This window comes from Pseudophryne corroboree, chromosome 11 (genome assembly GCF_028390025.1).
Source record: "Pseudophryne corroboree isolate aPseCor3 chromosome 11, aPseCor3.hap2, whole genome shotgun sequence".
NCBI classification, from domain to species: domain Eukaryota; kingdom Metazoa; phylum Chordata; class Amphibia; order Anura; family Myobatrachidae; genus Pseudophryne; species Pseudophryne corroboree.
In genome coordinates, this window is record NC_086454.1 from 330,246,600 (window position 1) to 330,272,068 (window position 25,469).

Here is a 25,469-nt window from a genome sequence, read left to right on the forward strand (position 1 = left end):
TTGCTCCAGACTGGCCAAGAAGGGCTGGGTACGCGGATCTTCTGGAGTTACTGCTGGAAGATCCGAGGCCTCTTTCTCTTCGCAAGGACCTTCTGCAACTTCGCTTATCAAGACTTACCACGGCTACGTTTGACGGCATGGAGGTTGAACGCCAGATCTTAGCTCGGAAGGGTATTCTGAACAAGGTTATTCCTACCCTGATGCAGGCTAGGGAAGGAGTAACGTCTAAACATTACCATCGAATTTGGAAAAAGTACGTGTCTTGGTGTGAATCCAAGAAGTTTCCTACGGTGGAGTTTCAACTAGGGTGGTTTCTCCTTTTTCTGCAAGCAGGCTCCATAAAAGTCCAGATTTCAGCTTTGTCCATTTTCTTCCAGAAACAATTGGCTACACTCCCTGAAGTTCAGACATTCTTGAAAGGGGTTCTGCACATCCAGCCTCCCTTTGTGCCTCCTACGGCACCTTGGGATCTTAATGTGGTGCTGCAGTTCCTGCAGTCGGATGGGTTTGAGCCTTTACAGGAGGTTTTAGCATCTGCTAGACGTGTGTCAGAATTGGGGGCATTGTCCTGCAAGAGCCCCTACTTGAGTTTCCACAAAGATAGAGCTGAGCTCAGGACAGCAATTTCCTCCGAAGGTTGTGTTGGCTTTTCATATCAACCAACCTATTGTGGTGCCAGTGGCTACTGACTCCTCAATTACCTCAAAGTCCTTGGATGTTGCGAGGGCTTTGACGATTTATTTGAAGAGAACTTCTCGTCACAGAAAGTCGGACTCTCTGTTTGTCCTATATGATCCCAAGAAAATTGGGTGTCCTGCTACTAAGCAGACTATTTATCGCTGGATTAGGTTCACTATCCAGCACGCTTATTCTATGGCAGGTTTGCCGTGTCCAAAGTCTGTTAAGGCCCACTCTATTTGTAAGGTGGGTTCTTCCTGGGCGGCTGCCCGGGGTGTCTCGGCAGTGCAACTTTGCCGGGCGACTACTTGGTCTGGGTCGAACACGTTTGCTAAGTTTTACAAGTTTGATACTTTGGCCTCTGAGGACCTCAAGTTTGGTCAATCTGTTCTGCAGGAGCCTCCGCGCTCTCCCTCCCGTTCTGGGAGCTTTGGTACATCCCCATGGTACTAATGTGGACCCCAGCATCCTCTAGGACGTAAGAGAAAATAGGATTTTGGTTACCTACCGGTAAATCCTTTTCTTGTAGTCCGTAGAGGATCCTGGGCAGTTTTATTCAGCCTCCGAAGACTCACTGAGTACACTACGAGACGGGAACTAGAGGGATTGATGCTACTGATCAGTTATGAATGATAAAATGAAGCAATTATGAGTGGTTTATCCCAGCTGGCTGGGTAAAGTGTAATACAACATTCTTCTCTTTGAGATTTAATATTTTGTAATGTGTTAAGTGAGATTACTATCAAAGAAAATGTAGCTCTTAAATGGAATAATATATAATTTTCACAACAAAAATTGGTATTGTTTAACACACAACTGACAGTACACATGCAACAGTGCATGGGAAATACATCCTTCAGATGCATCAACTTAATGAAATTGTACTGCAACCTTCTCTGGCCTGTTTTATTCTACACTATGGGGGTCATTCAGAGTTGATTGCTCGCTAGCAGTTTTTAGCAGCCGTGCAAACGCTATGCCGCCGCCCACTGGAGAGTGTATTTTAGCTTAGCAGAAGTGCGAACGCATGTGCAGCCGAGCTCTGCAAAAACAGTTTGTGCAGTTTCTGAGTAGCTCTAAGCGCTTGCGATCACTTCAGTCTATTCGTGTCCGGATTTGACGTCATACACCCATCCAGCGAACGCCCAGCCACGCCTGCGTTTTTTCAGACACGCCTGCGTTTTTGCAAACACTCCCTGAAAACGGTCAGTTGACACCCAGAAACGCCCCCTTCCTGTTAATCTTCTTGCGGCCGTCAGTGCGAATGAAAACTTTGCTAGAACCTGTACACAGCCACAAAGAGCTTTGTACCCGTACGTTGTGCATGCGCAGAAATGCAGATTTTTAGTCTGATCGCTGCGCTGCGAACAACGCCAGCTATCGATCAACTTGGAATGACCCCCTATATCGCACATAATCACTATAATATTGAAAGTCACTAATAACGATGTCTTGTGTATAAAATGTACACTCCTTTAACTCCTGGAATTATTAAACACATCCCAAGATGCCAAATCACTTTTGTGCCATAAAAAAAATATTTGTAAACTTTTTTTTAATCACATAACATCCGTTTTGTTACAAAAGCACAAGGGTGAAACAAGGAAGTCACTATAATGTTCACCTTAGATTTGTCTGTTTCTTTTATATGTCATGTTAATTTATTATTAATCTACTTCATTATTCCTGATTGATAACGGATTACTCTGCAGCTTTACTGCAACGTGGGTCAGGTTTTCGTATTGCACTAATGCTTTAATAAACACAGTATATGATTTCATAATGATGACACCTGTATACTGCAGTTTTGGAATGTTTCAGTAATAAAGAATGTTTTTTAGCTGTGCCTACAAAAAATAAAATAAATAAAGTATGGGGGGGAGATGTACTAAAGAGAGAGATGAAGTACCAGCCAATCAGCTGCTGCCTTTGCTCTGTAGTGTAGACACGTATGCAGTTTACGACAAGCAATGTATGCACCAATTCAGATGTAAATCTAATGTGTTTTGGGTTTTTTGCTGGGAGTAACAAATTCACTTTTCCAACCAATTCCCTAACACTCCACATGCTATAAAATTACCTGAACTGGTCACTGACAAAGATACGCCTGTTATTTCATAGTCTTTTAAACCATTCAGTGACAGAACGGCACTAATTCTGATTTTTTATATTTTTTATATTATTTAAAACACCCAAAAACATTTCAACATCAGTAAAAATAAACTCCTGCAGAGCGTAGAAGACAAAACGTTCCGATTACAGTCCAAATATATACATTTTCCAAACCCCACGTTGCCAGGAAGTGACCTCAGCCCCCGTTCTGTAGCCTGCTGCTGGCGCTCCGACATCCGGAACACAGAAAAGCCACCGGTAGCATTTCCATATCTCCAAAAGTCTGTAAAATCTACGCCGGCTTCATATTTTTAAGTCTGATTTCCCGTTCCAGTTCAAATTGTCGGTAATCTACTCTTTCCAAGAAGGCTTTCCTCTCGATGTACCTGAAACGCGTACAGCAAGTCTCATTAGAACAGTAGTAATTACGTGAGAGGCCACAGTATGTGTAAATACTTCCCGCACCACAAATGTAGTAACACACTGTAGTGCCCATTATGTTACATATATACCAGGTCACATATACCACAGGGCCCCCCACGCTGGTGATGTAGCTATTTGTGGGGGCCCCCAAGTGTGTGTGGCCCCTGGGCGACTACTCCGGGTGCCCTATTGTTAATCCGGCTCCTGCTAGCATGACGTAATATCCGTTTACATAGTAACATAGTATTTCAGGTTGAATAGAGGCAAATTGCCCATCGTGTTCAACCTGTTTTAAGTTGTGATGATTCTGCATACTTGCTGAATAATGTTTTATGACTAGTTAGCTACTATAACTCATGTTACCCCCGGATTAACCACGTTGATATTTTAAGTATTATAACCTTGGATAGCTTTTTCATTCAGAAATGTATCCATTCCTTTTTTAAATCCAATTACAGAGTCCGCCATTACTACCTTCCCTGGCAGGAAATTCCACATCCTGATTGCCCTAACAGTGAAGAACCATTTCCTCCGTTGCGTTCAGAACTTTCTCTCCTCCAGTCGCAGCGAGTGCCCACGTGTCCTAAACTGTGTTCTTTTAATAAATAATTCCTCTGATAACTCTTTGTGATGTCCCTTTACATATTTGAAGATATTAATAAGATCTCCTCTTAGGCGCCTCTTTTCTAGTGTACAACATATTCAGCCTAGTAAGTCTTTCCTTATAGTCCAGTCCTTCTAGGCCTTTAATAAATTTAGTAGCTCGCCTTTGAACACTTTCGAGTTCACGGATGTCTTTTTATACAATGGTGCCCAAAACTGAACACAATATTCCAGGTGCGGACGTACCAATGCCTTATACAGCGGCATGATTACATCCGAGTCCCTTGTCTCAATTCCCCTTTTTATGCACGCTAGCACCTTACTTGCCTTCTTTACTGCGTTTTGACATTGTGTACGGTTATTAAGCCTATTATCAATGAATACCCCCAATTCTTTTTCCAACTCTGTTTCCCCTAGGGGTTCCCCATTTAATATGTAGGATGCAAGTTTGTTTTTAGTCTGAAATGCATAACCTTGCATTTGTCTGTATTGAACCTCATTTTCCATTGAGACGCCCAGAGTTCAAGTTTAGATAGATCATTCTGCAAGGACTCCACATCCAATTCTGAATTAATTACCTTACACAGTTTAGTATCATCTGCAAAGATTGACACTGTGCTTTCCAGGCCTATTTCTAGGTCATTGATAAATATGTTGAACAGTAGTGGTCCGAGTACGGAGCCTTGTGGTATTCCGCTGACTACTGGGTACCAGGTTGAGGACTTCCCGTTGACCACTACTCGCTGTACCCTGCTATCCAACCAGTTGCTTATCCATGTGCAAATAGTTTTCCTAGGCCAATCTCCTTTAATTTGATCATCAGTCTCCTGTGAGGAACTGTATCGAAGGCTTTTGCAAAATCTAGGAAGACCACATCCACTGCTTTTCCTTGATCAAGATTATTGCTCACTTCCTCGTAGAAGCTAATTAAGTTAGTCTGACATGACCTGTCCCTCACAAACCCATGCTGGTTCTTGCTAATAATCCTAGCGGACTTTAGATACTCCTGTATGACGTCCCTTAGAATTCCTTCCAATATTTTCCCCACTATAGATGTTAAACTAACTTGGTCTGTAGTTTACCGGAAGATTTTTGGATCCCTTTGTAAATAATGGTACTACCTCAGCTATACGCCAATCCTTATGGACCATGCCTGATCTAATTGAACTATTGAAAATCAAGTATAGGGGTCGTGCTAGTTGTGAACTAAGCTCCATAAAAACCCTCGGGTGAAGTCCATCAAGACCAGGTGATTTTTTAATCTTAATTTTGCTTAGTCTCTCCCGGACTACTACTTCGCTTAAACAAGTATCTAACCATGAATCATTACTGTCACAATTGTTATGCTCTACTCCCACCATCAGTTCTTCACTGGTGAATACTGATGAAAAGAATTTGTTCAGTATTTCCGCTTTTATTTCGTCATCATTTATCAATTCTCCTAATTCATCTTTTAATGGACCTATAGTCTCCTTTTTTAACCTTTTACCGTTTATGTATTTAAAAAACTTTTTAGGATTGGTTTTACTCTCTACAGCGATTTGCTTTTCATTTTCCATTTTAGCTGCTCTTATTGCTTTTTGCATTTATTACACTCTACTTGAAAGACGCCTCCTTTCCATTAGATTTAAATGCTTTGAAAGCCCGCTTTTTTTTATCCATTTCTGCCTTAACCTTCTTGTTAAGCCACATTGGTTTGAGTTTAATACTCCTGCGTTTACTGCCCATGGGAATAAAGTTATGAATATTGCTATCCAACAACCCTTTTAAAACATCCTACATTTCCGAAGTGTTCTTGTTATTAAGTGCACATCTAAGCATACTGAAATTAGCCTTCCTAAAGTTAAAAGTTTTGGTGGAACCCCTGTAGCTATGTTTCCTGAAACTGTTGTCGAATGTGATCATATAGTGATCACTGTTACCCAAAGTCTCCCCAACTTTTGTGTTTGATATAATGTCCACATTATTAGTAATTACTAGATCCAGGGTAGTTTTACCCCAGGGGCCTTATTTGCATATTGTTCTATGGCTGAATAAATGCCCCTAAAAAAAGACACATCAAATGTGGGCCGAACCCAGCCCCTACTTCCCACTGCATCACCCGCCCTGCTCCAGCCTCTGTCTGCAGAGACAACGTTGGCTAATATCCTTACCCATGTTTGCCCCGGTTGTGGATGGCCAACTCTTCTCCAATCCCCTCTTGATCTTTGAAAGATTCCCAATCCAGCTTGGACTTCTCCAGTGTGCTCATCTTCTGCTTCTTGGAGCCCAATTTTCCCAGAATGCTGCCGACGCCCCCCGGTCTCTTCACACTGCAGCAGCACAGAGGAAACAGGAGGAAAAGCTATACTGTACTGCCTCATAAGGAACTCATAAGATGGTAACACAGCACAAATGATAACTGGGCAGGGTATTCCACCTTGTCAATTCTGACATTACTGCCATAAAAACACCAGAAAAAATAAGAATTTACTCACCGGTAATTCTATTTCTCGTAGTCCGTAGTGGATGCTGGGGACTCCGTAAGGACCATGGGGATTAGACGGGCTCCGCAGGAGACTGGGCACTCTAAAAGAAAGATTAGGTACTATCTGGTGTGCACTGGCTCCTCCCTCTATGCCCCTCCTCCAGACCTCAGTTAGGGAAACTGTGCCCGGAAGAGCTGACACTACAAGGAAAGGATTAGGAATCCAGGGTAAGACTCATACCAGCCACACCAATCACACCGTATAACTTGTGATAACCATACCCAGTTAACAGTATGAACAACAACTGAGCCTCAATCAACGGATGGCTCATAACAATAACCCTTTAGTAAGCAATAACTATATACACGTATTGCAGAAGAAGTCCGCACTTGGGACGGGCGCCCAGCATCCACTACGGACTACGAGAAATAGAATTACCAGTGAGTAAATTCTTATTTTCTCTGACGTCCTAGTGGATGCTGGGGACTCCGTAAGGACCATGGGGATTATACCAAAGCTCCCAAACGGGCGGGAGAGTGCGGACGACTCTGCAGCACCGAATGAGCAAACTCAAGGTCCTCCTCAGCCAGGGTATCAAATTTGTAGAACTTAGCAAATGTGTTTGAACCCGACCAAGTAGCAGCTCGGCAAAGCTGTAAAGCCGAGACCCCTCGGGCAGCCGCCCAAGAAGAGTCCACCTTCCTTGTGGAATGGGCTTTTACTGATTTTGGATGCGGCAATCCAGCCGCAGAGTGAGCCAGCTGAATCGTGCTACAGATCCAGCGAGCAATAGTCTGCTTCAAAGCAGGAGCGCCAACCTTGTTGGCTGCATACAGAATAAACAGCGAGTCAGACTTTCTGACTCCCGCCGTTCTGGAAACATACATTTTCAAAGCCCGGACTACGTCCAGCACCTTGGAATCCTCCAAGTCCCTAGTAGCCGCAGGCACCACAATAGGTTGGTTCAAATGAAACGATGATACCACCTTAGGGAGAAATAGGGGACAAGTCCTCAATTCTGCCCTGTCCATATGGAAGATCAGATAGGGGCTTTTACATGACAAAGCCGCCAATTCTGACACACGCCTAGCCGAAGCTAAGGCCAATAGCATGACCACTTTCCACGTGAGATATTTTAGCTCCACGGTCTTAAGTGGCTCAAACCAGTGGGATTTCAGGAAATCCAACACAACGTTAAGATCCCAAGGTGCCACTGGTGGCACAAAAGGAGGCTGAATATGCAGCACTCCCTTCACAAACATCTGAACCTCAGGCAGTGAAGCCAGTTCTTTTTGAAAGAAAATGGATAGGGCCGAGATCTGAACCTTTATGGACCCTAATTTGAGGCCCATAGTCACACCTGACTGTAGGAAATGCAGAAAATGACCCAACTGGAAGTCCTCTGTAGGGGCCTTCCTGGCCTCACACCAAGCAACATATTTCCGCCATATGCGGTGATGATGCTTTGCTGTCACATCCTTCCTAGCTCTTATCAGCGTAGGAATTACTTCATCCGGTATACCCTTTTCCGCTAGGATCCGGCGTTCAACCGCCATGCCGTCAAACGCAGCCGCGGTAAGTCTTGGAACAGACAGGGCCCCTGCTGCAACAGGTCCTGTCTGAGAAGCAGAGGCCATGGGTCCTCTGTGACCATCTCTTGAAGTTCTGGGTACCAAGTCCTTCTTGGCCAATCCGGAACAATGAGTATCGTTCTCACTCCTCTTTTTCTTACTATTCTCAGGACCTTGTGTATGAGAGGAAGAGGAAGAAACACATATACCGACTGGAACACCCACGGAGTTACCAGTGCGTCCACAGCTATCGCCTGAGGGTCCCTTGCCCTGGCGCAATATTTTTTTAGCTTTTTGTTTAGGCGGGACGCCATCATGTCCACCTGTGGCCGTTCCCACCGATTTGCAATCTGCTCGAAGACTTCTTGATGAAGTCCCCACTCTCCCGGGTGGAGGTCGTGCCTGCTGAGGAAGTCTGCTTCCCAGTTGTCCACTCCCGGAATGAACACTGCTGACAGTGCTTGTACGTGATTCTCCGCCCAACGAAGAATCCTTGTGGCTTCCGCCATCGCCACCCTGCTTCTTGTGCCGCCCTGTCGGTTTACATGGGCGACTGCCGTGATGTTGTCTGACTGAATCAGCACTGGTTGGTCTCGAAGCAGGGGCTCCGCTTGACTCAGGGCGCTGTATATGGCCCTTAATTCCAGTATGTTTATGTGCAGACGAGTCTCCTGACTTGACCACAGCCCCTGGAAGTTTCTTCCCTGAGTGACTGCCCCCCATCCGCGGAGGCTTGCATCCGTGGCCACCAGGACCCAGTCCTGTATGCCGAACCTGCGGCCCTCGAGAAGATGAGCACTCTGCAGCCACCACAGAAGAGACACCCTGGCCCTCGGGGACAGGGCGATCAGCCGATGCATCTGAAGATGCGATCCGGACCACTTGTCCAACAGATCCCACTGAAAGATCCTGGCATGGAACCTGCCGAAAGGAATGGCTTCGTATGACGCTACCATCTTTCCCAGGACTCGCGTGCAGTGATGCACCGACACCTGCTTTGGTTTCAGGAGATCCCTGACCATGGTCACTATCTCCTGAGCCTTCTCCTCCGGGAGAAATACCTTCTTCTGTTCTGTGTCCAGAAACATGCCCAGGAAGGGCAGACGCGTCGTAGGAATCAGCTGCGACTTTGGAATATTCAGAATCCAGCCGTGCCGTAGCAACACTTCCTGAGAGTGCGCTACGCTGACCAACAACTGCTCTCTGGACCTCGCCTTTATGAGGAGATCGTCCAAGTACGGGATAACTGTAACTCCTTGCTTCCGGAGGAGTACCATCATCTCCGCCATTACCTTGGTAAAGACTCTCTGTGCCGTGGATAGACCAAACGGCAACGTCTGGAATTGGTGATGACAGTCCTGTACCACAAACCTGAGGTACTCCTGGTGAGGCGGATAAATGGGGACATGCAAGTACGCATCCTTGATGTCCAGAGATACCATAAAACCCCCCTCTTCCAGGCTGGCAATGACCGCTCTGAGCGATTCCATTTTGAACTTGAACTTTTTCATGTAAATGTTCAAGGATTTTAAATTTAGAATGGGTCTTACCGAACCGTCCGGTTTCGGTACCACAAACAGTGTGGAATAGTAACCCCTTCCCTGCTGAAGGGGGGGTACCATTATTATCACTTGCTGGAGGTACAGCTTGTGAATAGCCGTCAGGACTATCTCCCTCCCCGTGGGAGAAGCTGGCAAGGCGGATTTTAGGTAACGGTGAGGGGGCGTCACTTCGAATTCCAGCTTGTATCCCTGAGATACAATTTGTATAGCCCAAGGATCCACTTGTGAGCGAACCCACTGGTTGCAGAAAATTTGGAGACGCGCCCCAACCGCTCCTGGCTCCGCCTATGGAGCCCCAGCGTCATGCGGTGGACTTAGTGGAAGCAGGGGAGGACTTTTGTTCCTGAGAACTGGCTGCATGGTGCAGCTTCTTTCCTCTACCCCTGCCTCTGGCAAGAAAGGATGCACCTCTGACTCTCTTGCTTTTTTTAAGAACGAAAGGACTGCATTTGGTAATACGGTGCTTTCTTAGGCTGTGAGGTAACCTGTGGCAAGAAAGTCGACTTTCCAGCTGTCGCTGTGGATACGAGGTCCGAGAGACCGTCCCCAAACAATTCCTCACCCTTAAAAGGCAAAACCTCCATGTGTTTTTTTAGAGTCGGCATCCCCTGTCCATTGCTGAGTCCATAAGACCCTCCTGGCAGAAATGGACATTGTATTTATTCGAGAGCCCAGCAGGCAAATGTCCCTCTGGGCATCCCGCATATATAAGACGACATCTTTAATATGGCTAAGTGTTAGCAATACGGTATCCCTGTCCAGGGTATCCAACCCCTCTGACAGAGTATCTGTCCATGCTGCAACAGCACTGCACATCCAAGCTGAAGCAATAGCCAGTCTCAGTAGAGTACCAGAGTGTGTATACACTGACTTCAAGATACCTTACTGCTTCCTATCCGCAGGTTCCTTTAGGGCGGCCGTATCCTGAGACGGCAGGGCCACTCTTTTAGATAAGCGCGTCAGGGCCTTGTCAACCCTAGGGGAGGATTCCCAGCGTAACCTATCCGTTGGCGGGAAAGGGTACGCCATTAGTATTCTCTTGGGAATCACCACTTTCTTATCAGGGGAAGACCACGCTTCTTCACATAACTCATTTCATTCATGTGACGGGGGAAAAGTCACTGGCTGCTTTTTCTCCCCAAACATATTTACCCTCTTGTCAGGGACAGGGTCAGCCTCTGAAATGTGTAATACATTTTTCATTGCAATAATCATGTATCGGATGGCCTTAGTCATTTTGGGCTGTAATAGTGCCTCATCCTCGTTGACGCTGGAGTCGGACTCCGTGTCGACATCTGTGTCAACCAACTGAGATAGTGGGCGTTTTTGAGACGCTGACGGCCTCTGAGGCGCCTGGGCAGGCCCGGGTTGAGAGCCCGGCTGTCCCCCGGCAGCAACATAATCAAATCTCTTATGTAATGAGTTTACATTGTCATTTAAGACCTTCCACATATCCATCCAATCAGGTGTCGGCACCGACGGGGGCGACACCACATTTATCTGCATTTGCTTCGCCTCCACGTAACCCTCCTCATCAAACATGTCGACACAGCCGTACCGACACACAGCACACACACAGGGAATGCTCTGACTGAGGACAGGACCCCACAAGGTCTATGGGGAGACAGAGAAAGAGTATGCCAGCACACACCACAGCGCTATATACACAGGGATACACACTACCAGAAGTTAATTTTTCCCAATAGCTGCTGTATCAATACACCTTTTGCCTAAATTTGTGTGCCCCCCCTCTCTTTTTACCCTCTTAGTGCCAGGAGACTGCAGGGGAGAGCCTGGGGAGCGTCCTTCCAGCGGAGCTGTGAAGAGAAATGGCGCTGGTGTGCTGAGGAAGAAAGCCCCGCCCCTCAGCGGCGGGCTTCTGTCCCGCTGTTTCTGACTAAAAAATGGCGGGGGTTTTACACATATACAGCCACAGACTGTATTATGTGTCTTTTTTATGCCAAAGGTATTCTTATTGCTGCCCAGGGCGCCCCCCCCCAGCGCCGTGCACCCTACAGTGACCGGAGTGTGTGGTGTGCAGTGGGAGCAATGGCGCACAGCTGCGGTGCTGTGCGCTATCTTAATGAAGACAGGAGTCTTCAGCCGCCGATTTCATCACCAACTTCTGATCTTCTGGCTCTGCGAGGGGGACGGCGGCGCGGCTCCGGGAACGGACGACCGAGGACCTTTGCCTGTGTTCGAACCCTCTGGAGCTAATGGTGTCCAGTAGCCTAAGAAGCGCAACCTAGCTGTGAACAGGTACGTTTGCTTCTCTCCCCTCGGTCCCACGTAGCAGTGAGTCTGTTGCCAGCAGATCTCACTGAAAATAAAAAACCTAACATTACTTTCTTTACTAGCAGGCTCAGGAGAGCCCACTAGGTGCATCCAGCTCTGGCCGGGCACAGATTCTAACTGAGGTCTGGAGGAGGGGCATAGAGGGAGGAGCCAGTGCACACCAGAGAGTACCTAATCTTTCTTTTAGAGTGCCCAGTCTCCTGCGGAGCCCGTCTATTCCCCATGGTCCTTACGGAGTCCCCAGCATCCACTAGGACGTCAGAGAAATGGGTCAGTAATTCCAGCAGTCTGCTGAATCCTCTCCCTTCTGCTCATAATAATCCCAGGGAAGGAACCCCCCCCCCCAATATGCTCTATTTAGCAGGGCACGTACAGCCAGAAACTGAGGATTACCTTCCACGCTGCTCTCTAAGTGTTTCTCCATAAGGGCAGCTGCATGAGTAACGGGTCCTTACTAAGAGAGGGAGTGGTAGGAGCCCCTAGCAAGGGAAGGGCTGCTATATAGAACAGAGGGGATTTAGTGAATATACGTTTTCTTTAAGTTTCCTACATTGCTTTAAAGTAGGAGATTATGGGTTTAATTCAAGGTTGATTGCAAAACATTTTCCTCTAATGGGCAAAACCATGAGCACTGCAGGTGTGGCAGATGTAACATGTGCAGAGAGAGTTAGATTTGGGTGGGTTATATTGTTTCTGTGCAGGGTAAATACTGGCTGCTTTATTTTTACACTGCAATTTAGATTTCAGTTTAAAACACCCCATCCAAATCTAACTCTCTCTGCACTTGTTATATCTGCACATGGTTTTACCCATTAGAGGAAAAGGTTGTTTTGCAATCAACCTTGAATTAGGCCCTACATTCATTACAGCAGTAATACATTCCATAAAGGTCTATTTATGGCATAATGAGCCCTATTCCGATGTGGAGGGAGTAGGCAGAGCAGCTGCTTCCTGTGATGATTACATATGGTACAAGTAGATGCCTTCTGCATGCAGGTGTGATCCAGACCTGTGTCTGAGGATTGGATCACCTGCTACGCCATCAGCCAGCTGATTGGTCCCTGAGGTCATGCAGACCGGCCGCCACAGTTCCATCACTGAGGCCAAGAAACCTCCATTGGAAGACATATGGGTATTTCAATTAAAGTTGGATCCATTCCGACATGTATTTGTCGGAATGGATCCGACAACCCCTATTCAAATCTCATCTTAATTTGACTTTTTCAAGTCGAATTAAGATGAGGGACGCAGAGGAGGAGAGGGGGGCGAGCCGCGGGGAGACCAGCGGGGGACAGACACCGGCAGCCAGAGGAGATCAGCGCTACAGTAGCGCTACAAATGGATGTCACACAGCTGCCCGACCTCACAGCAGTGTCCACCCGGCTCCAGCAAGCTTGCTGGAGCCGGGTGGACGCTGCCATGAGCGGCGCGGGTGTGTTTCATCCTGCTGCAGCGCTACTGTAACGCTGATCTCCGCTGTTTGCCCGCGGCAGTCCCCAGTCTCCCTGCGGCTCCTCCCCCTCTACTCCTCTGGGTCCGCATCTCAGTCTGACATCTTTTGATGTCTGACTGAGATGGTCGAAAAGGGGGCCAAAACATGTCGGTTTTGGCCCAGCTTTCGACACAAGCACGTGGATCGGCAGCTATTCTGCCGATCCATGTGCTTTTCGATAAGTCGAATTTTTCAACTTGTCGAAAATATTGAATAGGTTGGAACCCCTTCCGACCTAAAAAAAGTCGAAAACTGCCGTCTTTTCGACAGACGGCAGTTTTCGACTTCAATTGAATATACCCCTAAGACTCTGGCCTTGGCACACTCACATACGGAGGTGACATGTCTCCATTTTGGGAACTGGCAGCAACTCTCCCCACCCACAACCGGCTGCAGACTGTCAATCACTTGAAGTCTGTAGCCGTACTGCGCCTGACAACACGGGATTCGCAAAGCACAAAACACTGGTACGGTGCACGTATAGCAGCGGCAGGCGCGTGTTACATACAGGACGTAACCCCAGTTATATCCATTCACTGATGCCACAGGGGATTCAACCAGCCAGAACCATCTGTATTCTGTGACAGGCATCTGATACCCCGGGGGGGCCAGGAGAGTGATAAGTCTGAGGCCGGGCATCCTGTACCCACTCACGCGATGGTTAATAATGCAGTCGGACGGTGACTGCTGTCTCTGTGGGCATCTGAATGGATGAGACTACTCCACCCAACCTGCAGCAATTCCCTTTGGTCATGGTTTGTGCCCAACTCCTTACACCTGGCACCTGACCCCTTTGTTACACTGGTTTCATACTGCTACATGATTCTGTCCACTTCATGGTAAGTGACGCTCCCTGACGCTCTCACCGCAGGCAGAAAGGGACAGTCAGAATACAGCAGATCTGTACCTCGCTGTGTAGATATCACAGGAAGTCACTTTCTCAGACTCCATCCCAGCTACACCAGACAATATAGGTTTCTATAGCGTTCTGTAACCACGGCAGTGACCACACGCATTTCACCACGGCAGTGACAACACGCATTTCACCACGGCAGTGACACCACGTATTTCACCACGGCAACGACAGATAACGCATAAATAACTTAAGGACGTAGAAACAGATGCAAAGCTGGACGCAAAATGGGTGTAAGCTCCTGAAAAGATATGTTCTCCCACAACAGCCATATTCCCACATGTAAAATACACCCAAGGTGAGTAAGCCTATCTGCGGCTACTATCCCACAGGTCCCAATCCCCGGCACCTACTAATACCGCACTATGAGGGGTAGGTATCAAAGCATGGAGAGAGATATAAGGCACTAACCCAGCCTTTTTCAACAGGTGTGCCGCCGCCGCCAGAGGTGCCTGATGCACAGACCCGCCACCGGCCACCAGAGACCTGCCACCCGCCAGACAGTCCTGCAGCAGCCGGCAGCCTGATATGCCTGCACGGCCAGCATTGCTCTTCCGCGACTGCCAGGCCCGTGATATATGGTGACGCATAGGTCACGCACCGCATGTCTCATTCTCGTGCTCCCGCCCACCCACTCACTCACACACACACTGCTGCACCATGCTGTCTTGTCCCAGCACAGCACAGGAGATATATACAATCCACCGGTGGCATGTCAGAGATGCAGAAACTAACAGGATATCAGAGCTACGCAGGTCTGCAGGTTGGGGGTGATCTGAGTGATAAATTATAACACTTGCGGGTTCCTTCCTACATAAGGGACATGGGGGGGTAATTCAGAGTTGATCGCACGTAGCAACTTTTTGCAGCCCGTGCGATCAACTAGACGCCGCCTATGGGGGAGTGAATTTTTGCATAGCAAGGCTGCGATCGCTTGTGCAGCCCTGCTATGCAAGAAAAGTTTTGTGCAGAAGTAGACTAGGGTAAGAGTTACTCACCCTGTGCGATCACTTCAGCGTTGCAGGTCCCAGAATTGACGTCAGACATCCGCCCTCCAAACGCCTGCGTTCGGATCTCGACGCCCCGAAAACGGTGAGTTGACGCCCGGATCCGCCTTCCTCCTGTCAATCTTCTTGCGGTCGCCGCTGCGACCGCTTTCTTCGTTGGAGGCATCGCTGCCCAGCGACACAACGATCCGCCTGCACATTGCGGCCGCCGCGCATGCGCAGTTCCGACCCAATCGCACAGCTGCGAAGAAGCGCAGCTTGCGATTGGATCGGAATAACCCCCATGGTGCTGTATAAAAACATGGTGCTGCACAATTCCCGCCTGTCCACATCCACACTTGCCCGCTGCTCAGTGCTCGTAGCACAGTGAGCAACCCCCGCCACTGAGGGACAGCGAGGAGGACAGATGACTGGTAGGGGGCAATATCTGTTATTTTATTTTTCCTGTGGGGAGCAATATGATTTATGTGGGGAGATATGTGATTAATTCATGTGGGAAGCAATATGATTAATCTGTGTGGGGAGCAATGTCATTGATTTATGTGGGAAGCAATGTGATTGTTTTTTCTGGTAAGGCCACTGTCTGTGTTTGTTTTTACTTTGGAGGACAATGTATGTGGGGTTTTTTTTCCCTGTGGAGGCCAATATATGTGTGGGGTTTTTTACTGTGGGGGCCAATGTGTGTGGCCAGCTTCTAGCTCTCATCTTACAGGCTGTGTCTGAAAAATCAGTTACGTGGTTTTCATGTCTGAAAGATCATCAGCGCCATCTATGGGTACACAGCAGTTACTGCAGTACTTGGTGCACAGCACTAGCACTTTTTATGTTTTTTGTAGTGTGTCACGTCACGGTTTCGTTTGGGGTTTAGGTGAGACCCTTATGGGCCACCCTCTCTCCTAAGTTGCTGAGGCCCTCTCCTTTTGGGGAGGGCCAGAGGCTGATTTCGGTCCCCAGGGGGAAGCTTTGGCCAACCCTGGGGACACACGAGGGTCCCTCCGCGCTTCGGCAAGGGGGGACCCACAGTCCCTTTTTGTCCCTCAGTAGGCCTTCGGGCTCTGAGGGTTAGGGGAGTAACGGGGCCCTTCTCCTTTTGGAGAGGGTCCAAGAACCTATGCCCCCAGCACGTTTGGTCACAGACACTGGGTGATGAAGCCACGCACCTCGGGCTTCAAGTAAAAAAAAAACAAAAAAAAAACTTGGTTAGCTATAATTCTGCACAGCCATATTTTAAAGGGATGCTATAAGGATATATTTTATCTTAATTTAATGTATTCAGTATTAAAGCAGTGTCTTGTAATAAAGATGACAAAAACAGTCCATGTATTTCCCATGCTTTGCTGCTGCAGAGCACTGGGGCTGCTTAGAAACAAACACAAATGCTAATAATACATACTGGTGCAGATTGCCAATGCTGGCAATTATAGCGTTTTGTGGGTAGTTTAGCAACATGGTCCGTTTCCTTTTCTATGCAAAGAAGCCAGTGTTCTGCCAGAGTAATCGGAGCCATGCGACAGAGAAAGGGTTAAATGGGTAAAAAGACAAAACAAAAACAATGGCTGGCAGAGAACTGCCCTCTTTAAAGCCCACAGTCGTACGGCATTTACACAAACCACATTTCTGCGATTCCGACAGCATCTCCCTACTGACCGAATGATCTCACCGCTAACTAGCGCATAAAGACAGCCGCAGCCCACTGGAAAGTATTATGAAGATCAGGCGTCAAGGCTGGCAGTCGATTAGTTTAACAGGGGCTGACTACAGTCAGGTATTGAGTAGGCTGGAGAGCAAAGCCCGTCATAAAATCTATTATTAATAACAGGTTTTCGCATCCTCCAAGATTAATGGCAGGCTGCAAAACAGTTCATTAAGTCAGCCTCAGGCTATAAAGTACAGTCGTTCAAAGCCATATAGGTTCCCTTTAAACTCGGTTCCCTTTAAACTCGGTACCCTTTAATCTTTTCTACTACCGAGCACAAGTATATAGTTGTACCACTGAGAGAGAGAATAGAACGGACATTGTTGTGGAAATATTTGTCTAAAGAGTCAGCGGTCACAGGACAGAGTGTGTATATATGTGGGACAATGCAGTCACAGGGCAGTGTGTGTGTATATGTGGGACAAAGCAGTCACAGGGCAGAGTGTGTATCTATTTGGGAGAGTCAGCAGTCACAGGGCAAAGTGCGTGTCTATGTAGGAGAGTCAGCGGTCACAGGGAAGTGTGTGTCTATGTGGGAGAGTCAGCGATCACAGGGCAGAGTGTGTATATGTAGGAGAGTCAGCGGTCACAGGGCAGAGTGTGTGTATATGTGGCAGAGTCAGCGGTCACAGGGCAGAGGGAGTGTATATGTCAGAGAGTCAGCGGTCACAGGGCAGAGCGAGTGTATATGTGGGAGAGTCAGCGGTCACAGGGCAGAGTTTGTATATGTGGGAGTCAGCGGTCACAGGGCAGAGTGAGTGTATATGTGGGAGAGTCAGCGGTCACAGGGCAGAGTGTGTGTATATGTGGGAGAGTCAGCGGTCACAGGGCAGAGGGAGTGTATATGTGGGAGAGTCAGCGGTCACAGGGCAGAGGGAGTGTATATGTGGGAGAGTCAGCGGTCACAGGGCAGAGGGAGTGTATATGTGAGAGAGTCAGCGGTCACAGGGCAGAGTATGTATATGTGGGAGAGTCAGCGGTCACAGGGCAGTGTGTGTATATGTGGGAGAGTCAGCGGTCACAGGGCAGAGTGTGTGTATATGTGGGAGAGTCAGCAGTCACAGGGCAGAGTGAGTGTATATGTGGCAGAGTCAGCGGTCACAGGGCAGAGTATGTATATGTGGGAGAGTCAGCGGTCACAGGGCAGAGTATGTATATGTGGGAGAGTCAGCGGTCACAGGGCAGAGTGAGTGTATATGTGAGAGAGTCAGCGGTCACAGGGCAGAGTGTGTGTATATGTGGGAGAGTCAGTGGTCACAGGGCAGAGGGAGTGTATATGTGGGAGAGTCAGCAGTCACAGGGCAGAGTGAGTGTATATGTGGCAGAGTCAGCGGTCACAGGGCAGAGTATGTATATGTGGGAGAGTCAGCGGTCACAGGGCAGAGGGAGTGTATATGTGGGAGAGTCAGCGGTCACAGGGCAGAGTGTATGTATATGTGGGAGAGTCAGCAGTCACAGGGCAGAGTGTGTGTATATGTGGGAGAGTCAGCAGTCACAGGGCAGTGTATGTATATGTGGGAGAGTCAGCAGTCACAGGGCAGAGTGTGTGTATATGTGGGAGAGTCAGCAGTCACAGGGCAGTGTGTGTGTATATGTGGGAGAATCAGTGGTCACAGGACAGGGAATATTGCTGTGATACGCTGCAGAAGAACTCACCCTGAGCTAGCTGCTATACTGGTTTTAGGAGGAATGGGATTCGGATCCAGCTGATCTTTCTGCTGTTTGATAAACGCCTTGGCTTCCCTGGACGAGGAATCCACTTCTCTAGTCACCCTGGTGGGGAGATAAGAGGACACAGTTAGTCTTTTATGACAATACAGTTCACTCAGAAGAAGAGTTTTCAGAACCTAAAGCATTTCTTACATTCAAGGCACATTTTTTTTTTAGTAAAAAGCTACACTGTAATACACAGCCATCTTCGGGTATAGAAGTTGTTCCTGGGCAGCGGCACGTGCTCAGAGGTATCAGTGATTCCCTTGAGAAAAGTTCTACCGCACAAAAAACGCGTCAGCTGCAGGAGGCATCATACACTTCTATGTCTGCAGCAGTCACAGCCCAAATCCTGTACTGCTTGGACCAACACTGGTGTTCGGATATTATTTACAGAGCTGAGGAGTCAGCAATAACACCTGTCTACTTATCAAACCCGAGGGACTCCCCTTTCCTATTTGGAGGCTGCTGGTAGCCAGTGGAGGCCCGCAGAAACGGGTGCTATATATACCAGCTGCTAATCTGATTTAACTCCAAGTTGCACCTAGTATTTCCAACAGAGCTCGTATTCAGTGTTTTGTTGATCTATTTATATGTCAGATGACAGCATTTTAGATACCTGCTATTATTATTATTAGGTAACAGCGAGTGTTTTCTTCTTATAATCATTACTGCTGGATTATTCCTATTTCTGGCACCAGTTTTTCTTACAATTAATTTTTCATTATGTCTAATTTACCTTATGCTGCGATTTGTATCTTTATTTTTCCTGAATTATGACTTTGCTTATCAGCACATTTTAGATTACCATTTGTAGAAATAAAAGTACAGGTTGAGTATCCCTTATCCAAAATGCTTGGGACCAGAAGTATTTTGGATATTGGATTTTTCCATATTTTGGAAGAATTGCATACCATAATGAGATATCATGGTGATGGGACCCAAGTCTAAGCACAGAATTCATTTATGTTTCCTATACACCTTATACACACAGCCTGAAGGTCATTTTAGCCAATATTTTTTTATAACTTTGTACATTAAACAAAGTGTGTCTACATTCACACAATTCATTTATGTTTCACATACACCTTATACACACAGCCTGAAGGTCATTTAATACAATATTTTTAATAACTTTGTGTATTAAACAAAGTTTGTGTACATTGAGCCATCAAAAAACAAAGATTTCACTATCTCACTCAAAAAAGTCCGTATTTCGGAATATTCCGTATTTCAGAATATTTGGATATGGGATACTCAACCTGTACTAAGTATACGGACTTTACATCAACATGGGAATAACAGACGGTGCACAGGATTATGTTGTATTATGTAAAACTCTAGCACAGATGAGCACTGGCATGTAGGTAAGTCCTGGTATATCACTGACTAACTGCAGAGAGAGCTGAGTGCTGTTGTGTAAGAGCCTCCATCCTTTACAGAGACGGATGGAAGGAGAAGTCCGGATAAAGGGGAATACGGAGTATCTTAGATGTCAAATTACAGGTCACCCACATGCAGGGGTATGGGGAGGAAATGAGTTGGTGGATTAGCTATCAAACAAATGGAAATGTTCATATATAAAGCTAAACTGAGGCACTCAACAAGGGTAGTGGATAGGTGGAATAGCCTCCCATCAGAGGTGGTAGAGGCAAAGACAGTAGAGCAATGCAAACATGCTTGGGATAGTCATAAATACGTCCCTACAACGAACTAAGGATCAAATAGGGTTGAGGTTACCAAAAGGTCAAAAAGGAGCAAACTAGATGGGCCAATTGGTTCTTACCTGCCGCCAAATTCTATGTTTCCAGGTTTGTAAAAGAATGGAATTTAAGGTGGGGTGGAACTTGTTCTCCCACACATTGCAAATCTGCATCCCACTTACCCTAGACCAGGGCATAAGCACTGCGGAAAAGGACAGAGACAGCAGCAAACTGCACACACCCAAGCTCTATTACACCTGTTCTGCACAGAGGTGACAAGGAGAGGAGCTAGGGTCATAACTACTACTTAAAATGGGTGGGTGGTAGATTCAATCAAAATTGGAAAGATAAGAGCGTAACAGTAAACAGCATGTTGTAGCTTCATGCTTCATAAATTAAAATCTACTCGAGTTTAATTTCCATTAAGGACGAACTGAATTTACAACAATAAAAAATAATTCCATCTTTAAATAATACATGTGGTAGAGCTAAAATAATACATGTGGCAGAGCCATATATAACATAAGAAATATTATTGTTGTTGTAGTTATTATTCGCAAAGCTTGTAAGTGAGTTAAGAGGACGCATTACAGGGGAGAGGAGAGGAGAGGAGGAAAGGGGGAGAGTATACTGTATGTGATGGGAGAATGAATTACAGGGGAAGGAGGGAGGCGGAGAATGAATTACAGGGGAAGGAGGGAGACGGAGAATGAATTACAGGGGAAGGAGGGAGACGGAGAATGAATTACAGGGGAAGGAGGGAGGCAGAGAATGAATTACAGGGGAAGGAGGGAGACGGAGAATGAATTACAGGGGAAGGAGGGAGACGGAGAATGAATTACAGGGGATGGAGGGAGACGGAGAATGAATTACAGGAGAAGGAGGGAGACGGAGAATGAATTACAGGAGAAGGAGGGAGACGGAGAATGAATTACAGGGGAAGGAGGGAGACGGAGAATGAATTACAGGGGAAGGAGGGAGACGGAGAATGAATTACAGGGGAAGGAGGGAGGCGGGGAGAAGGAATTACAGGGGAAGGAGGGGGGCGGGGAGAAGGAATTACAGGGGAAGGAGGGAGGCGGGGAGAAGGAACTACAGGGGAAGGAGGGAGGCGGGGAGAAAGAATTACAGGGGAAGGAGGGAGGCGGGGAGAAGGAATTACAGGGGAAGGAGGGAGGCGGGGAGAAGGAACTACAGGGGAAGGAGGGAGGCGGGGAGAAAGAATTACAGGGGAAGGAGGGAGGCGGGGAGAAAGAATTACAGGGGAAGGAGGGAGAATGAATTACAGGGGAAGGAGGGAGGCGGGGAGAATGAATTACAGGGGAAGGAGGGAGGCGGGGAGAATGAATTACAGGGGAAGGAGGAAGACGGGGAGAATGAATTACAGGGGAAGGAGGGAGAATGAATTACAGGGGAAGGAGGGAGGCGGGGAGAATGAATTACAGGGGAAGGAGGGAGGCGGGGAGAAGTAACTACAGGGGAAGGAGGGCGGCAGGGAGAATGAATTACAGGGCAAGGAGGGAGAATGGATTACAGGGGAAGGAGGGTGGCAGGGAGAATGAATTACAGGGGAAGGAGGGAGGCGGGGAGAATGAATTACAGGGGAAGGAGGGAGGCGGGGAGAATGAATTACAGGGGAAGGAGGGAGGCGGGGAGAATGAATTACAGGGGAAGGAGGGAGGCGGGGAGAATGAATTACAGGGGAAGGAGGAAGACGGGGAGAATGAATTACAGGGGAAGGAGGGAGAATGAATTACAGGGGAAGGAGGGTGGCAGGGAGAATGAATTACAGGGGAAGGAGGGTGGCGGGGAGAATGAATTACAGGGGAAGGAGGGAGGCGGGGCGAATGAATTACAGGGGAAGGAGGGCGGCAGGGAGAATGAATTACAGGGGAAGGAGGGCGGCAGGGAGAATGAATTACAGGGGAAGGAGGGAGAATGGATTACAGGGGAAGGAGGGTGGCAGGGAGAATGAATTACAGGGGAAGGAGGGAGGCGGGGAGAATGAATTACAGGGGAAGGAGGGAGGCGGGGAGAATGAATTACAGGGGAAGGAGGGTGGCGGGGAGAATGAATTACAGGGGAAGGAGGGCGGCAGGGAGAATGAATTACAGGGGAAGGAGGGAGAATGGATTACAGGGGAAGGAGGGTGGCAGGGAGAATGAATTACAGGGGAAGGAGGGAGGCGGGGAGAATGAATTACAGGGGAAGGAGGGAGGCGGGGAGAATGAATTACAGGGGAAGGAGGAAGACGGGGAGAATGAATTACAGGGGAAGGAGGGAGAATGAATTACAGAGGAAGGAGGGAGGCGGGGAGAATGAATTACAGGGGAAGGAGGGTGGCAGGGAGAATGAATTACAGGGGAAGGAGGGTGGCAGGGAGAATGAATTACAGGGGAAGGAGGGAGGCGGGGAGAATGAATTACAGGGGAAGGAGGGAGGCGGGGAGAAGTAACTACAGGGGAAGGAGGGCGGCAGGGAGAAGTAACTACAGGGGAAGGAGGGCGGCAGGGAGAATGAATTACAGGGGAAGGAGGGAGAATGGATTACAGGGGAAGGAGGGTGGCAGGGAGAATGAATTACAGGGGAAGGAGGGAGGCGGGGAGAATGAATTACAGGGGAAGGAGGGAGGCGGGGAGAATGAATTACAGGGGAAGGAGGGAGGCGGGGAGAATGAATTACAGGGGAAGGAGGGAGGCGGGGAGAATGAATTACAGGGGAAGGAGGAAGACGGGGAGAATGAATTACAGGGGAAGGAGGGAGAATGAATTACAGGGGAAGGAGGGTGGCAGGGAGAATGAATTACAGGGGAAGGAGGGTGGCGGGGAGAATGAATTACAGGGGAAGGAGGGAGGCGGGGCGAATGAATTACAGGGGAAGGAGGGCGGCAGGGAGAATGAATTACAGGGGAAGGAGGGAGAATGGATTACAGGGGAAGGAGGGTGGCAGGGAGAATGAATTACAGGGGAAGGAGGGAGGCGGGGAGAATGAATTACAGGGGAAGGAGGGAGGCGGGGAGAATGAATTACAGGGGAAGGAGGGTGGCGGGGAGAATGAATTACAGGGGAAGGAGGGTGGCGGGGAGAATGAATTACAGGGGAAGGAGGGAGGCGGGGAGAATGAATTACAGGGGAAGGAGGGAGGCGGGGAGAATGAATTACAGGGGAAGGAGGATGGCGGGGAGAATGAATTACAGGGGAAGGAGGGAGGCGGGGAGAATGAATTACAGGGGAAGGAGGGAGGCGGGGAGAATGAATTACAGGGGAAGGAGGGAGGCGGGGAGAATGAATTACAGGGGAAGGAGGGAGGCGGGGAGAATGAATTACAGGGGAAGGAGGGAGGCGGGGAGAATGAATTACAGGGGAAGGAGGGAGGCGGGGAGAATGAATTACAGGGGAAGGAGGGAGGCGGGGAGAATGAATTACAGGGAGACTGAATTACAGGGGAAGGAGGAAGGCGGGGAGAATGAATTACAGGGGAAGGAGGGAGGCGGGGAGAATGAATTACAGGGGAAGGAGGGAGGCGGGGAGAATGAATTACAGGGGGAGGGAGGCGGGGTGAATAAATTACAGGGGAAGGAGGGAGGCGGGGAGAATGAATTACAGGGGAAGGAGGGAGGCGGGGAGAATGAATTACAGGGGAAGGAGGGAGGCGGGGAGAATGAATTACAGGGGAAGGAGGGAGGCGGGGAGAATGAATTACAGGGGAAGGAGGGAGGCGGGGAGAATGAATTACAGGGGAAGGAGGGAGGCGGGGAGAATGAATTACAGGGGAAGGAGGGAGGCGGGGAGAATGAATTACAGGGGAAGGAGGGAGGCGGGGAGAATGAATTACAGGGGAAGGAGGGAGGCAGGGAGAATGAATTACAGGGGAAGGAGGGAGGCGGGGAGAATGAATTACAGGGAGACTGAATTACAGGGGAAGGAGGAAGGCGGGGAGAATGAATTACAGGGGAAGGAGGGAGGCGGGGAGAATGAATTACAGGGGAAGGAGGGAGGCGGGGAGAATGAATTACAGGGGAAGGAGGGAGGCGGGGAGAATGAATTACAGGGGAAGGAGGGTGGCAGGGAGAATGGATTACAGGGGAAGGAGGGAGGCGGGGAGAATTAATTACAGGGGAAGGAGGGAGGCGGGGAGAATGAATTACAGGGGAAGGAGGGAGGCGGGGAGAATGAATTACAGGGGAAGGAGGGAGGCGGGGAGAATGAATTACAGGGGAAGGAGGGATGCGGGGAGAAGGAACTACAGGGGAAGGAGGGAGGCGGGGAGAAAGAATTACAGGGGAAGGAGGAAGACGGGGAGAATGAATTACAGGGGAAGGAGGGAGAATGAATTACAGGGGAAGGAGGGAGGCGGGGAGAATGAATTACAGGGGATGGAGGGTGGCAGGGAGAATGAATTACAGGGGAAGGAGGGAGGCGGGGAGAATGAATTACAGGGGAAGGAGGGAGGCGGGGAGAAGTAACTACAGGGGAAGGAGGGCGGCAGGGAGAATGAATTACAGGGCAAGGAGGGAGAATGGATTACAGGGGAAGGAGGGTGGCAGGGAGAATGAATTACAGGGGAAGGAGGGAGGCGGGGAGAATGAATTACAGGGGAAGGAGGGAGGCGGGGAGAATGAATTACAGGGGAAGGAGGAAGACAGGGAGAATGAATTACAGGGGAAGGAGGGAGAATGAATTACAGGGGAAGGAGGGAGGCGGGGAGAATGAATTACAGGGGAAGGAGGGTGGCAGGGAGAATGAATTACAGGGGAAGGAGGGAGGCGGGGAGAATGAATTACAGGGGAAGGAGGGAGGCGGGGAGAATGAATTACAGGGGAAGGAGGGAGGCGGGGAGAATGAATTACAGGGGAAGGAGGGTGGCAGGGAGAATGAATTACAGGGGAAGGAGGAAGACGGGGAGAATGAATTACAGGGGAAGGAGGGAGAATGAATTACAGGGGAAGGAGGGAGGCGGGGAAAATGAATTACAGGGGAAGGAGGGTGGCAGGGAGAATGAATTACAGGGGAAGGAGGGAGGCGGGGAGAATGAATTACAGGGGAAGGAGGGAGGCGGGGAGAATGAATTACAGGGGAAGGAGGGAGGCGGGGAGTAGTAACTACAGGGGAAGGAGGGCGGCAGGGAGAATGAATTACAGGGCAAGGAGGGAGAATGGATTACAGGGGAAGGAGGGTGGCAGGGAGAATGAATTACAGGGGAAGGAGGGAGGCGGGGAGAATGAATTACAGGGGAA

General features: G+C 48.5%; 1 protein-coding gene across 1 annotated transcript in view; it reads right to left on the reverse strand.

Annotated features, from left to right (window-relative positions):
- Positions 1–2,216: 2,216 nt before the first annotated feature.
- The window catches only part of CFDP1 (craniofacial development protein 1), a 51,861-nt gene continuing 28,608 nt past the window's right edge, over positions 2,217–25,469 (reverse strand). Inside the window, exons 5-7 of the mRNA XM_063945750.1 lie at positions 18,477–18,593; positions 5,970–6,128; positions 2,217–3,176 (exon numbers count right to left, since the gene is read on the reverse strand). Of these exons, the coding sequence (XP_063801820.1) occupies positions 3,083–3,176; positions 5,970–6,128; positions 18,477–18,593 (370 nt within the window). The 3' untranslated portion in view covers positions 2,217–3,082. The remainder of the gene's footprint in view (positions 3,177–5,969; positions 6,129–18,476; positions 18,594–25,469) is intronic.